This window comes from Nicotiana tabacum, chromosome 14 (assembly GCF_000715075.1).
Source record: "Nicotiana tabacum cultivar K326 chromosome 14, ASM71507v2, whole genome shotgun sequence".
Taxonomy (NCBI): Eukaryota; Viridiplantae; Streptophyta; class Magnoliopsida; order Solanales; family Solanaceae; genus Nicotiana; species Nicotiana tabacum.
Window position 1 is genome coordinate 28,307,802 of NC_134093.1, and position 14,395 is coordinate 28,322,196.

At 39.5% G+C, this 14,395-nt stretch overlaps 1 protein-coding gene across 1 annotated transcript; it reads right to left on the reverse strand.

Annotated features, from left to right (window-relative positions):
• Positions 1 to 233: 233 nt before the first annotated feature.
• On the reverse strand, positions 234 to 4,215 carry LOC107807428 (exopolygalacturonase-like). The gene is made up of 5 exons (XM_016631793.2): positions 3,878 to 4,215; positions 2,702 to 3,016; positions 1,443 to 1,732; positions 1,085 to 1,301; positions 234 to 992 (listed from the first exon to the last, which is right to left on the reverse strand). The coding sequence occupies exons 1-5, from the start codon at positions 4,064 to 4,066 to the stop codon at positions 759 to 761; spliced, it is 1,245 nt and encodes a 414-aa protein (XP_016487279.1). The 5' UTR covers positions 4,067 to 4,215; the 3' UTR covers positions 234 to 758.
• Positions 4,216 to 14,395: the final 10,180 nt, after the last annotated feature.

Below are 14,395 nucleotides of genomic sequence, written 5' to 3' on the forward strand. Positions count from 1 at the left end.
ACTCTATAAACAAGCATTGAATCATTTGAGGACTTTATGCGAAGTTGATTTTCTCTTGTGAAAAAAAGCTAAGTTTTACTAGCATAAATAGTTATTCCAATGGAAAGTCTGATATTTATACCAGTATATGATATTTTGTAAATTCGACACCCTATATTTAATTTGGTTTTGACCCTATTAATTTTTTTTATTCATGTCAGAGTGACATATCACGCTAAGAAACAAATTAAGAATGAAAAACAGAAACTACTGCAAATCTTCGTTAACACAAATTCATAAGGGTCAACTATAGCCTACTCCTACCACTAAAATATGTTACAAACTAAAAAGAAAAAAAAGTTGGTATAAAAAAGAATTCTAATTTTGTTTTTATGAGGAGGGGCACATAGAAGATGTGAGGATATTTTCTTTTTTTAAAATTCTATTACATTTGGGGATAGGGAAGGGGAAGAGGGAGGAGAATAACGAGAATTAAACCTACACCTATAGTGTGAAAGATTTAATTCTATCAGTAGGGGAATATGGAAAATAACGGAGGGAATTAAACTCACATCTACTGTGTGAAAGACTTCTACTGATACCATTAAACTATAGATCTTGGTGGTGCGAGGACGTTATCTTTTTTAACTATATCACCATTTCTTTTTCCTTTTCTGTTTGCCCACATTTTCCCAGTTCTTCTTTCTTTTGGACTGTCGGATTGAGATTAGATATCTGCATTTTCTCCTTTGTTTCTTTTACTCCAAAAGAGAGAAATACTATGAAGAGAGTGCGTGGCAAGGAGGTGGGAATTGGATGCCAGTATAGCCAACATTTGCATTTTGGCATTGCGAAGTAATTGGCGTATTTGCTATATGCTTCAAATTTATGTTGGTAAGTCGAACATTTAGGCAAGGGAGTCGTGCACTGCACATCAGTTGCACTGCTACTTCACTTATTGTTGTTCCCCTTATATTCTGGTAAATTACATCACTTATTCTTACTTGTGATGGCTGCAAAATTTAAAATCAGAATCATCGATCAAAACTCAAATGTTGCTAATAATTAAAAAGAAAAACATATTATGAAATTAATTAAGACGAACCTCGGTGGATTTGTCACCATAACTCTGATCAATGATGATTGGATTTTTAACGTTTTCCATGACAATATCGCTGAACATCATCCCTATTGCTCTGTTAGGATTTGCCCCTGCAAAAGTTTTAATTCTGATACCATTTGTTGTGCCCCTCAACGTGCAATTCTTCACGATGAGTCCTCTAATTTCCAGTTCGCCAGACAACTTACCAATACTACCTATACTGTGTTTTTAATCAGCACAGACACATAAAAATATATGAGATTATACATAATAAGAGTATTAAATGTTCGAGTTATATGAAGGGTAAGTGGGATACGAGAAAAAGTACGCTAATTACTTAATTTTTGGAATATATGTGTACCTAATGCCATGGCCAGGGCCACAGGTGACTTTGTTAACGGTCACATTAGTTGCTCCTTGTCCAAATGAGACACAATCATCCCCTGTTCTAATTACACTTCTGGAGAGTTTTATAGTGTTAGATTTGCTTATGTGTATGCCATCAGTATTTGGGCTGTTTTCTGGAGCATCAATGGTAAGGGCATGAAACCTTACTAAATAGCTATTAGTAATATGTATATGAAATCCCATGCTATTTATCAAATTCAGCCTCATCACTTTTCCGTTCTCTACACCATTGAAAAATAATGTCTACAAAAGAAAAAAGAAACAGGCGCAAAAAGTTTTAATAGTCATGATAAAATATAAAGGAAACGGAAAATGAAATAGAAATAATAAAGAGATAATGATTGGAGTTGCAATCTAGCGTCTGTAGTTTCACCCTACAACACTTACGTGCAAAAATGGATGGACCGAACCCAATATCTATTATACAAAGTATAAAGATGTAGTAATATTCAATAAATTTCAACAAATATTATATTCTGAAATCGTAATAAAGAGCAGTTTGGTGCACTAAACTCCCATTATATGCGAAATCCAGGAAAAGGTCGAACCACAAGGGTCTATTATATGCAGCCTTATTCTGCATTTCTGTAAGAGCATGTCCTGAAATCGTAATGCGCTCCTTTTTGTACCTTTTTTCGCCTCTCTATTCACGGGTCCACCCATCCCAAAAGAGAAATAATTCTAAAAAGAAAGGATAGAGAGATATTCTTTCTGTTCCTATTTAGTTGTTATGGTTACTAAAAATAGTTGTTCTAAATTTTTTGTCATTTTAGAAAATCAAGAAACAACAACAACAACCCAGTATAATTCCATTAGTGAGCTCTGTGGAGGGTAGTGTGCACGCAGACCTTACCCCTACCCTGGGGTAGAGAGATTGTTTTCGATAGACCCTCGGCTCCCTCCCTCCAAGAACTCCTCCCTTGCTCTTGGGGTAGCTTACAACCTTTTGGTTGAAAATGTAGGGTGCTTACCACTAGAACAACCCATTCTCAAGAAAGAATTAATTAATTTTTTCAACCTTTTATCTTATTCTTATTCTAATAACCGTGGAGAGAGAGACTAATATAGTAAAAGCAAGAATAGTAATAAGTTGAGATAAAAGAATAAATAAGGATAATCTAGTCAAATTATTTTCTTGAGTAATAATTTTTCAAGGATCGTGCAAACATGACAAGTAAAAAGGAACATATGAATATGAAATGAGGAACTTACAGCAGGGAGGTGAACACAATTAGAATTGCTTTTACAGTCATTAAATTGCCAAAGAGCTTGGCCTTGAGCATCTAAAGTGCCTCCACCAGTAATGATAATGCCATTAATTGAATCAAAAGAGATCCAAGCAAAATTTGAATATTCAGAAACATCAGCCACAGCTTTTAAGGTTCCTGCAATTTGAACAATTATAGGATGTGTTCCTTTGCATGGTCCTGAAAATATGGTCTCTGCTAGATTATATACTCCAGGTGGGACAAAAAGTCTTGCTCTCCCATTGAAATCACATGCTGCTCGCCATGCCCTCATAAATGCCTGATTTATTTCACACAAACATTAATTAATTAGTTTCATTATTCGTAAACCACTGTTTCAATTCAAGAAAGATTTAATCTATATATGTTCCATAGACTTGGATATATGTTTGATTTTAACTAGTTTTTGTTTAAAAACCATGCCAGATAAAGATAAAACAAACAAGAAAAGTGCCAAATTTCCTGTGAAAAGATAGAAGCTGACTATTTGTAAAGTCAAGATCAGACGGGAGCGAACTCAAAATGGGCATTGAGTTTAGGAGTCGGAGGGAAGTATTCGTGCACTTGTTATATCTTTAACCGGAAAATATTTAATATAACGGAACATTAAATTATTTTTACAGAGCTAAAGCAACTTTTTGCCTCATCACATATGATATACTCCATCTTTTTCAAATTAGATGGTACATTTCGCTTATCGAGAGTCAATTTGACTAAACTTTGAAGTAAAATTAGATTAGTTCAACTTTATATTTAAAAATTAAACTTTATATGTTCAAAAACTATACGAAAAGTACAATAATTTGCAATTTTTTTAAATGTCAATATATATATATATTTAAAACATTGGTCAGTAATTATATACTACCAAAAAAAATTATATGATATTGTACATCAAAGAGTTCGTCACCCAATCCATATTAGAATGCAAGGCCCCTAGCCAATGTTAATTGCAACTTGCAAGATAGGGAAAATCATTGGAAGGCAATAGGATAAATGATATATTGAATTGTATAGTTTCATGCATTTCGTTCTAGATTTTCTTTTAAAATATATACAAGCGAAAATTTCTTTTAGATTTCTCTAGGTTGGTAATAAATTTTGCTTAAATATTGGAACAAAGCGAAAGGAGGTTCATTACCTGTGTGCTTATGAGTTCTGAGTTAGGTTTGGCACCAAAATTCAAGACGTTAAAAATGGTTTGATCAGCAATATTATTGCCACCTGCAGGTTGAGGAAGAAGGCCACCAACTACAGCTGCATTGCACGTAATAACCAAAGCTGAATACAACACAAGAATGAGGACTAAACCAATCGTAGTCATCGCCATTTTTGCAAGCCCCTCAATTAACCTTTTTTATTACCTTGGGCTAAAAGAGAGTTTTAGATATCAACAAATTTAAAGCATTTTATAGCTCCTACCCAGAATTTATTGGAGGGAATTGACCTCAAAGGGGTAAGAGCTCTCTCTTTGCATGAATTCTTCTTCCTTGCCATTTTATTAGCAAATAAGGAAAATTCCTCCGATAAATGCTCTTAATTGGTCTCACTTTGAGGACGTTGTTGCTTCTTTGCTTGGCTCCTTTAATTTAGTTGTGACATTAGTTTAGATATCGTCATTTCATATATTTTCTAAATTCATTAAATTGCCTACCCTGAATTTACGGCTGCTTGTTCTTTTTCCATTTGTGCCTAAAAATAGTGCAGTACTCCCTCCTTTCACATGTGACCAAGGAGGTCACGAGTTTGAGCTGTGGAAACAGCCTCTTGCAGAAATACAAAATATGACTGCGTACACTACACCCTTGTAGTCCGACCCTTCCCTGGGCCCCGTGCATGGCAGGAGCTTAGTGCATCAGACTGCCCTTTTCTTCCCCTCCTTTCCCTTTTACTTGCCTACAATGGACTTTACACGCCCCTTGAAAAATAATAAATGAAATGCATATGTGATGACCCAAAGTGTCATCTTTAAATTTAATAAGTAATTATGTGTTCTAAGACCTCGAAAAGCACTATTTATCATTCCTCGACTTGCATGTGCAGTCCCTATAATTTCCCGAAAAGTTTTTGTGTGAAAAATAGATTAAAATGTGAAATAGAGCTTTAAAACTCAATTGAGTTGACTTTGATCAATATTTTGAGCAAACGGACTCGGATCAGTATTTTGATAATTCCGATAGGTCCGTATCGTAATTTGGGACTTGGGCGTATGCCCGGAATCGAATTCCGAGATCCCTAGCCCGAGATATGAAATTTTGATGAAAAATTAAAAGTTTGAAAGCTTAATGATTTTTAAGAATTTACTGATGTTGGATTTATTGACACCGAATCCGTATTTTAGTTCTGGAGCCCGGTATAAGTCCACTATAATATTTATGACTTGTCTGCCGAATTTTATGAGAAACGGAGTTGATTTGACGTGATTCAGACGTCCGGTTGTGAAAATATAAGTTTTAAAGTTTTCTCAAAAAATTCATTCGATTTGGTGTTCAATTCGTAGTTCTAGGTGTTATTTTGGCGATTTGATCATGCGAGCAAGTTCGCATGATGTTTTAGGACTTGGGTGCATGTTTGGTTTGGAGTCCCGAGGGATCGGGTTGATTTCGGGTGGTTAACGGATCATTTTGGACTTGGAAAAAACTGCAGAAAATCTGCTTCTGGTTTCCTTCTTTGCTTTCGCAAAGAAGAAACTGGAGGAAGGCAGAATTATTCTTCGCATTCGCGAGAGGGGTCTCGCGTTCGCGAAGGGAAAGAGGTTGGCCAAGAAATTTGCCTTCGCGTTCGCGAAGGCCAAGCCAGGCAAGCTTCGCGTTAGCGAGGTGACCCTCGCGTTCGCAAAAATTAAAATTGGACAGCAAAAATTTATGCTTCGCGAACGTGAGGCACTGACCGCGTTCGCGAAGGGTAAAAATTCGAGAAACAGAACTTAAGTTCTGAAAAATGAGATTCGTCCCATTTTCAACCATTTTCCATTTTTGAGCCCGGGTAAGGCGATTCTTGGGCGATTTTTACGGAAAAACATTGGGGGTAAGTGTTCCTTATCCTATATTGATTATATTTCATGATTCCATACTCATTTATATCATGAATCCGTGAAATTCTGGGAGAAAAATTAGTTTTTTATAAAATCTTCCAAAAATAAAAATTTAAGATTTGAAGGTCCATTTAACATCGGAATTTGATAATTTTTGTATGGTTGGACTCGTCTCGGAATGGGTGTTTGGATTTCGTAAGTTTTTTCGAGATTCAAGACGTGGGCCCCATTATCAAATTTTAAAGTGAATTTCGAATTTTATCCGGAAAATTAGTAAATTCATATGAAATTAATTCCTATGATTCGTATTGAGTATATCGAATTGTTTGTGAATAGATTTGAAGCTTTTGGAGATAAATTTAAAAGAAAAAGTTGTGGTCGAGTAATTGATTGAAATTGCAAAGCGAGGTAAGTGTCGTGGTTAACCTTGACTTGAGAAAATAGAACCCTTGAATTATTTGTTATGTGAAATGCATGTAAACGACATATAGGTGAGGTGACGAGAGTTTATACGCCGTCAAATTAATTGTTTGCATAATTACTTGAAAAATCATAAATCATGAATTAATTATTATATTAATTATTTCACTCGTGTTGTTTGCTCAATATCATGCCTTGAACCCATGCTATAATTGCTACATGCTTATTTGATTTATGTGACTTAATTTCCACTCGACATTTAGCATGCTAATTATTAAAATACCTATTACATCCTTAATTTTCACAATTAATTACTACTTGTCATCATTTATTTCTAGTAAATAATAATTATTGTATGCTTGTTGTCTAATAATTTCATATTAATTGTTGCATTTATTGGAGTAATTTCTTTTATAAGAATTGGTAAATGAATATATTGGAGGAGCGGGTTGCACGCCGCAACAGAATTGATTGAAATGAATATATTGGAGGAACGGGTTGCACGCCGCAACATAATTAATTGAAATGAATATATTGAAGGAGCGGGTTGCACGCCGCAACAGACTTGTTTAAAAGTCCATATTGAGAGATCGGGTTGCTTGCCGCAACAGACTTATTTAAAGTCTATATATACTTGATTAAAATAAATATATGGGAGGATTGAAAATAAATATATTGTGGGAGCGGGTTGCATGCTGCAAAGGAAATTGATTGAAATAATAATTAGTTATGACTGCTGAGTTGGCTTCAACTATTAGAAATGAGTTACCTCATTTAATTCTATTATTGTGGTTATTGCTATTATTGCGTACATGTTAATGTAAGTGACCTGTCTTAGCCTCATCACTACTTCGTCGAGGTTAGGCTCGACACTTACCAGTACATGGGGTCGGTTGTACTGATACTACAATCTACACTTCTTGTGCAGATTTTGGAGTTGGTCCCAGCGGCGTACCATAGACTTGCTCGGATTTCAGCTACCAGAGGAGACTTGATGTATAACTGCACGGCGTCCGCAGTTCTGAAGTCCCCATCTACTTTACTTTAGCTGTGTGTTTGTTTTCAGACAACTTTATTTTATTCAGACCTTTATTTGTATTATTCTAGAAGCTCGTGCACTTGTGACACCAATTCTGGGATGGTATTTTGACACCGTTATTTTTATGGATTATTCATTACATTTCAGACTTTACTTCCGTATTTGTTTTTTTATTATTAATAAATTTAAAAATTATTTTAAAATGGATAATATTATTCTAACGTTGGCTTGCCTAGCAAGTGAAATGTTAGGCGCCATCACGGTCCGAAGGTGGTAATTTCGGGTCGTGACAGTTGGTATCAGAGCACTAGGTTACATAGGTCTCACGAGTCACGAGCAAGCTTAGTAGAGTCTGAAGGATCGGTACGGAGACGTCTGTACTTATCTCTCAGAGGCTATGAAATTTAGGAACAATATCGATTCTTTCTTATTTTGTCGTGCAATTTTATTCTATCATCGATGATTGAACCATTCTACTCTTATTCTCTCGCGGATGGTGAGAATACGTAATACATCTACCGATAGACAGGGACCAGAGCCCCCAGTGGAAACTATGGCCAGGGGTAGAGGTCGAGGCCGAGGTCGTGCCAGAGGCCGAGGCAGAGGCAGAGGCAGAGGTAGAGCTCCGTTTAGAGCTCGAGTAGCTGCACCTGTTGTAGAACCTCAGGTGGATCTTCAGGACGAGGTTCCAGTTCAGAATGTACCAGTCAGACTAGTTCAGGTTCCGGAAGGATTCATAGCCACTCCAGTACTTCAGGACGCTCTAGTCCATTTGGTGAGTCTTATGGAGGGCGTGGACCAGAATGGTACATTTCCAGTGGCACCAGCCGTCTCACAGGCTGGGGGAGGAGCACAAACTCCCACTACTCCCGCTCCGAAGCAGATGGCTCCCCAGAATCAGGCTCCAGCAGCTCCGCCAGTTGGGGTAGTTCAGCCAGTTATTGCGGCACAGACCGGTGATAGGCCCGCCATGTCTTTTGAGGCCTTATTGAGACTGGATAAGTTCACTAAGCTCTTTCCTGTTCACTTCAGTGGTACACCTTCTGAGGACCCACAGGATTATCTTGACCGCTGCCATGAGGTGCTGCGGAACATGGGTATAGTTGAGACCAATGGGGTTAATTTCGCTGTATTTCAGATGACGGGTTCCACCAAGAGGTGGTGGAGAGATTATATATTGACCAGACCAGTCGGATTGCCTGCACTTACCTGGGAGCAGTTCTCTCAGCTATTGTTGGAGAAGTTCCTTCCTATCACACTGAGAGAGGATTACCGCAAGCAATTTGAGCGTCTACAGCATGGCAATATGATTGTTACTCAGTATGAGTCCCGTTTTATGGATTTGGCCCATCATGCTCTCCTTTTACTACCTACTGAGAGAGAGAGAGAGTGAGGAGGTTTATTGAGGGACTCACTCACCCTATCAGGCTTCAGATGGCCAAGGAGATCGGAAACGAGATTTCTTTTCAGGCAGCTGCTAATGTCGCGAATAGGGTCGAGATGGTTCTTGCATAGGAGAGAGGACAGAGGTCTAATAAGAGGCCTCGTCAGTTTGGTGGTTTTAGTGGTGCCTCGCCTGGAGGCAGAGGTAATTTTGGTAGGGGTCATCCTCCCAGACCATTTCATTCAGCACTTCATGCATCTCCCGGTGTTTCAAGGAGTCACGGTCCTATTATGCCTTACTCTGGGCAGCCAGCACTTAGTGCACATTTAGATCCTATCAGTACACCACCACTCCAGAGTCACTATATCGGTTATCTGGCCCATTCGGGTCAGCTTCAGCTTCAGCAGCCACGGCATCAGGATGGGTGTTATGAGTTTGGGAACATTGGTCACATCAGGAGGTATTGCCCTAGGTTGGCGAGTAACAGATCTCGGCAGGATTCTCGTGCCATCATACCGGCACCGGTTGCTTCACCGCCTGCTCAGCCAGCTAGAGGTAGGGGTCAGGCAGCTAGAGGTGGAGGTTAGGCCATTAGAGGTAGAGGTCAGGCCATTAGAGGTGGAGATAAGACCGTTAGAGGTGGAGGCCTGCCAGCTAGAGGCCATCCCAGGGACGCAGTTCAGAGTGGTGGGGCTCAGCCCCGATTTTATGCTTTTCCAGCTAGGCCTGAGGCCGAGTCATCTGATGCTGTGATCACAGGTATTATTCCAGTTTTCCATAGAGATGCTTCAGTTCTAATTGATCCAGGATCTACTTATTCCTATGTGTCCTCCTATTTTGCTTCATATTTGGTTGTGCCTTGTGATTATATGAGTGCTTCTGTGTGTGTATCTACACCGGTAGGAGACTCTGTTGTAGTAGATCATGTCTATCGTTCGTGTGTGGTTACTATTAGTACTTGAGACTAGTGTGGATCTTCTACTTCTTGATATGGTAGATTTTGATGTCATCTTGGGTATGGATTGGCTGTCACCTTAGCATGCTATATTGGATTGTCATGCCAAGACAATGACCCTAGCCATGCCGGGGTTACCTTGGTTAGAGTGGAAAGGAAAGTTTGGCCATTCTGTCATCAGGGTTATTTCTTATATGAAAGCTCGGCGTATGGTCGAGAAAGGGTGTCTAGCCTATTTGACTTATATTTGCGATCCCAACGCGGATGTTACTTCTATGGACTCAGTACCAGTGGTTCGTGAATTTTCGGAAATATTTTTTGCGGATTTGCCGGGAATGACACCCGACAGAGATATTGACTTATGTATTGATTTGGCTCTGGGAACTCAGCCCATTTCTATCCCACCATACCGTATGGCCCTGCCGGAGTTGAAAGAATTGAAGGAGCAGTTACAAGACTTGCTTGATCAGGGATTCATTAGACCAGTGTCTCGCCCAGGGGTGCACAAGTACTATTTGTAAAGAAGAAAGATGGCTCTATGCGGATGTGTATAGATTATCGACAATTGAACAAGGCCACTATCAAAAACAAATATCCGCTGCCAAGAATTGATGACTTATTTGATCAGCTTCAGGGTGCCAAGGTATTTTTGAAAATCGATTTGAGGTCTAGTTACCATCAGTTGCAGATTAGGGCATCTGATGTCCCTAAGACAGCTTTTCGGACTCGATATGGGCATTACGAATTCCTAGTGATGTCATTTGGGTTGACAAATGCCCCAACAACATTTATGGATTTGATGAATCGGATGTTCAAGCCCTATTTGGATTCTTTTATGGTTGTATTCATTGATGATATCTTGATTTACTCCAGCAGTCGAGAGGAGCATGAGCAACATCTTTGGAGTGTGCTTCAGACTTTGAAGAATAATCAGTTATATGCCAAATTTTCAAAATGTGAATTTTGGTTAGACTCAGTTGCCTTTTTGGGGCATGTTGTATCGGCATAAGGCATAAAAGTGGATCCTAAGAAGATTGAGGTTGTTCAGAATTGGCCTAGACCTACTTCAGTTACAGAGATACAGAGTTTTCTAGGTTTGGCAGGTTATTATCGTCAATTCGTGGAAAAGTTTTCATCTATAGCAAGTCCATTGACCAGACTAACCCAGAAAGATGTTCCATTCGGATGGTCAGACGGGTGTGAGTTAAGCTTTCAGAAGCTCAAGAATGCTTTGACTACGACGCCAGTGTTGGTATTACCCACAGGTTCAGGATCGTATACGGTATATTGTGACGCATCTCACATTGGGCTTGGTGTAGTATTAATGCAAGATGGCAGGGTGATTGTATATGCGTCACGGTAGTTGAAAGTTCACGAGAAGAATTATCCTGTTCATAACTTAGAATTGGCAGCCATTGTTCATGCGCTGAGGATTTGGAGGCATTATCTCTACGGTGTCTCGTGTGAGGTATTTACTGATCATCGTAGCCTTCAGTATCTGTTCAAACAAAAAGATCTTAATTTGAGGCATATAAGATGGTTGGAATTGTTGAAAGACTATGATATCACCATTTTGTATCACCCCGGAAAGGCCAATGTGGTGGCCGATGCTTTGCGTACAAAGGCTGTGAGTATGGGTAGTCTTGCATATATTCCAGTTGGTGAGAGGCCGGTAGCTGCAGATGTTTAGACCTTGGATAATCAGTTCGTGAGGTTATATGTTTCAGAACCGAGTCGGGTTCTAGCTTGCACAGTCACTCAGTCTTCTTTATATGAGCGCATCAGAGAGCGGCGGTATGATGATCCTCATTTATTTATCCTTAAGGACACGGTGCGACACGGTGATGCCAAACAGGTTGCTGTAGGGAAAGATGGAGTTCTGTGAATGCAGGGTCATATTTGTGTGCCTAATGTTGACGGGCTTCGTGAATTAATTCTTGAAGAGGCACACAGTTCTAGGTATTCTATTCATCCAGGTATGTATCAAGATTTGCGGCAACATTATTGGTGGAGGATAATGAAAAAGGATATAGTTGCATATGTAGCTCGGTGCCTGAATTGTCAGCAAGTTAAGTACGAGCATCAGAGATCTGGTGGTTTGCTTCAAAAGTTAGAAATTCCTGAGTGGAAATGGGAGCGTATCACTATGGATTTTGTTGTTGGACTCCCACGGACTCAGAGAAAATTTGACGCAGTTTGGGTCATTGTGGACAGGTTGACCAAGTTAGCACATTTTATTCCAGTGGCAGTTACCTATTCTTCAGAGAGGTTAGCGGAAATTTACATTCGTGAGATTGTCCGCCTTCACGGTGTGCCCGTGTCTATTATTTCAGATCGAGGTACGTAGTTTACCTCACACTTCTGGAGGGCTGTACAGCATGAGTTAGACACGCGGGTTGAGTTGAGTATATCATTTCATCCACAGATAGACGGACAGTCAGAGCGCACCATTCAGATGTTGGAAGATATGCTTCGCGCTTGTGTTATAGACCTTGGAGGTTCTTGGTATCAATTCCTGCCATTTGCGGAGTTTGCTTATAATAATAGCTACCAGTCGAGCATTCAGATGGCTCCATATGAGGCATTATACGGAAGGCGATGCCGTTCGCCAGTTGGCTGGTTTGAACCGGGAGAGGCTCGGTTGTTGGGTACTGATTTGGTACAGAATGCCTTGGATAAGGTCAAGGTTATTCAGGATCGACTTCGCACAGCTCAGTCTAGGCAAAAGAGTTATGTCGACCGTAAAGTTCGTGATATTGCATTCATGGTTGGAGAAAGAATATATCTCCAGGTTTCACCTATGAAAGGTGTAATGAGGTTCGGAAAGAAGGGCAAGTTGAGTCCTAGGTATATCGGGCCCTTTGAAATTCGTGAAAGGGTGGGTGAAGTAGCCTACAGGCTTGCATTACCACCTAGTTTATCATCGGTTCATCCGGTGTTCCATGTGTCTATGCTCCGAAAATATCATGATGATCCGTCCCATGTGTTAAATTTCAGCTCAGTCCAATTGGACAAAGATTTGACTTACGAGGAGGAGCCGGTGGCTATTCTAGCTCGGCAGGTCCGGCAGTTGAGGTCTAAGAGTTATCCTTCAGTTTGGGTGCAATTGAGAGGTCAGCCGGTAGAGGCATCTACCTGGGAGTCCGAGTCGGACATGCGAAGTAAATATCCACACCTTTTCTCCAGCTCAGGTACTTTTTCTAACTCCGTTCGAGGACGAACGTTTATTTTAGAGGTGGAGAATGTGATGACCCAAAGTGTCTTCTTTAAATTTAATAAGTAATTATATGTTCTAAGACCTCGAAAAGCACTATTTATCATTCCTCGACTTGCATATGCAATCCGTATAATTTTTCGGAAAGTTTTTGTGTGACAAATGGATTAAAATATGAAATAGAGCTTTAAAACTCAACTGAGTTGACTTTGTTGAGCAAACGGACTCCGATCAGTGTTTTGACAATTCCGTTAGGTACGTATTGTGATTTGGGACTTGAAAGTATGCCCGGAATCAAATTTCGAGGTCCCTAGCCCGAGATATGGAATTTTGATAAAAAATTAAAAGTTTGAAAGCTTAATGATTTTTAAGAATTTACTGATGTTGGATTTATTGACACCGAGTCCGTATTTTAGTTTCGGAGCCCGGTATAAGTCCACTATAATATTTATGACTTGTCTGCCGAATTTTATGAGAAACGGAGTTGATTTGACGTGATTCAGACGTCCGGTTGTGAAAATATAAGTTTTAAAGTTTTCTCAAAAATTTCATTCGATTTGGTGTTCAATTCGTAGTTCTAGTTGTTATTTTGGCGATTTGATCGCGCGAGCAAGTTCGCATGATTTTTTAGGACTTGGGTGCATGTTTGGTTTGGATCCCCGAGGGATCGGGTTGATTACGGGTGGTTAACGGATCATTTTGGACTTGGAAAAAACTGCAGAAAATCTGCTTCTGGTTTCCTTCTTCGCGTTCGCGAGAGGGGTCTCGCGTTCACGAACAAGAAACTGGAGGACGGCAGAATTATTCTTCGCGTTCGCGAGAGGGGTCTCGCGTTCGCGAAGGGAAAGAGGCAGACCAGGAAATTTGTCTTCGCGTTCGCGAAGGGCATCTCGCGTTCGCGAAGGCCAAGTCAGGCAAGCGTCATGTTCGCGAGGTAGCCCTCGCGTTCACCAAGAGTAAAATTGGATAACAGAAATTTGTGCTTCGCGAACGCGAGGCACTGACCGCGTTCGCGAAGGGTAAAAATTCGAGAAACAGAACTTAAGTTCTGGAAAATGGTTTTCGTCCCATTTTCAATCATTTCCCATTTTAGAGCTCGGGTAAGGCGATTCTTGGGCGATGTTTACGGGAAAATATTGGGGTAAGTGTTCCTTATCCTATATTGATTATATTTCATGATTCCATACTCATTTATATCATGAATCCGTGAAATTTTGGGAGAAAAATCAGATTCAGATTTTTATAAAATCTTCTAAAAATGAAAATGTAAGATTTGAAGGTCCATTTGACATCGGAATTTGATAATTTTTGTATGGTTAGACTCGTCTTGCAATGGGTGTTCAGATATCGTAAGTTTTTCCGAGATTCGAGACGTGGGACCCATTATCAAGTTTTAAAGTAAATTTCGGATTTTATCCGAAAAATTAGTAAATTCATATGGAATTAATTCCTATGATTTGTATTGAGTATATCGAATTGTTTGTGAATAGATTTGAAGCTTTTGGAGACAAATTTAAAAGGAAAAGCTGTGGTCGAGTAATTGATTGAAATTGCAAAGCGAGGTAAGTGTCGTGGTTAACCTTGACTTGAGGGAATAGAACCCTTGAATTATT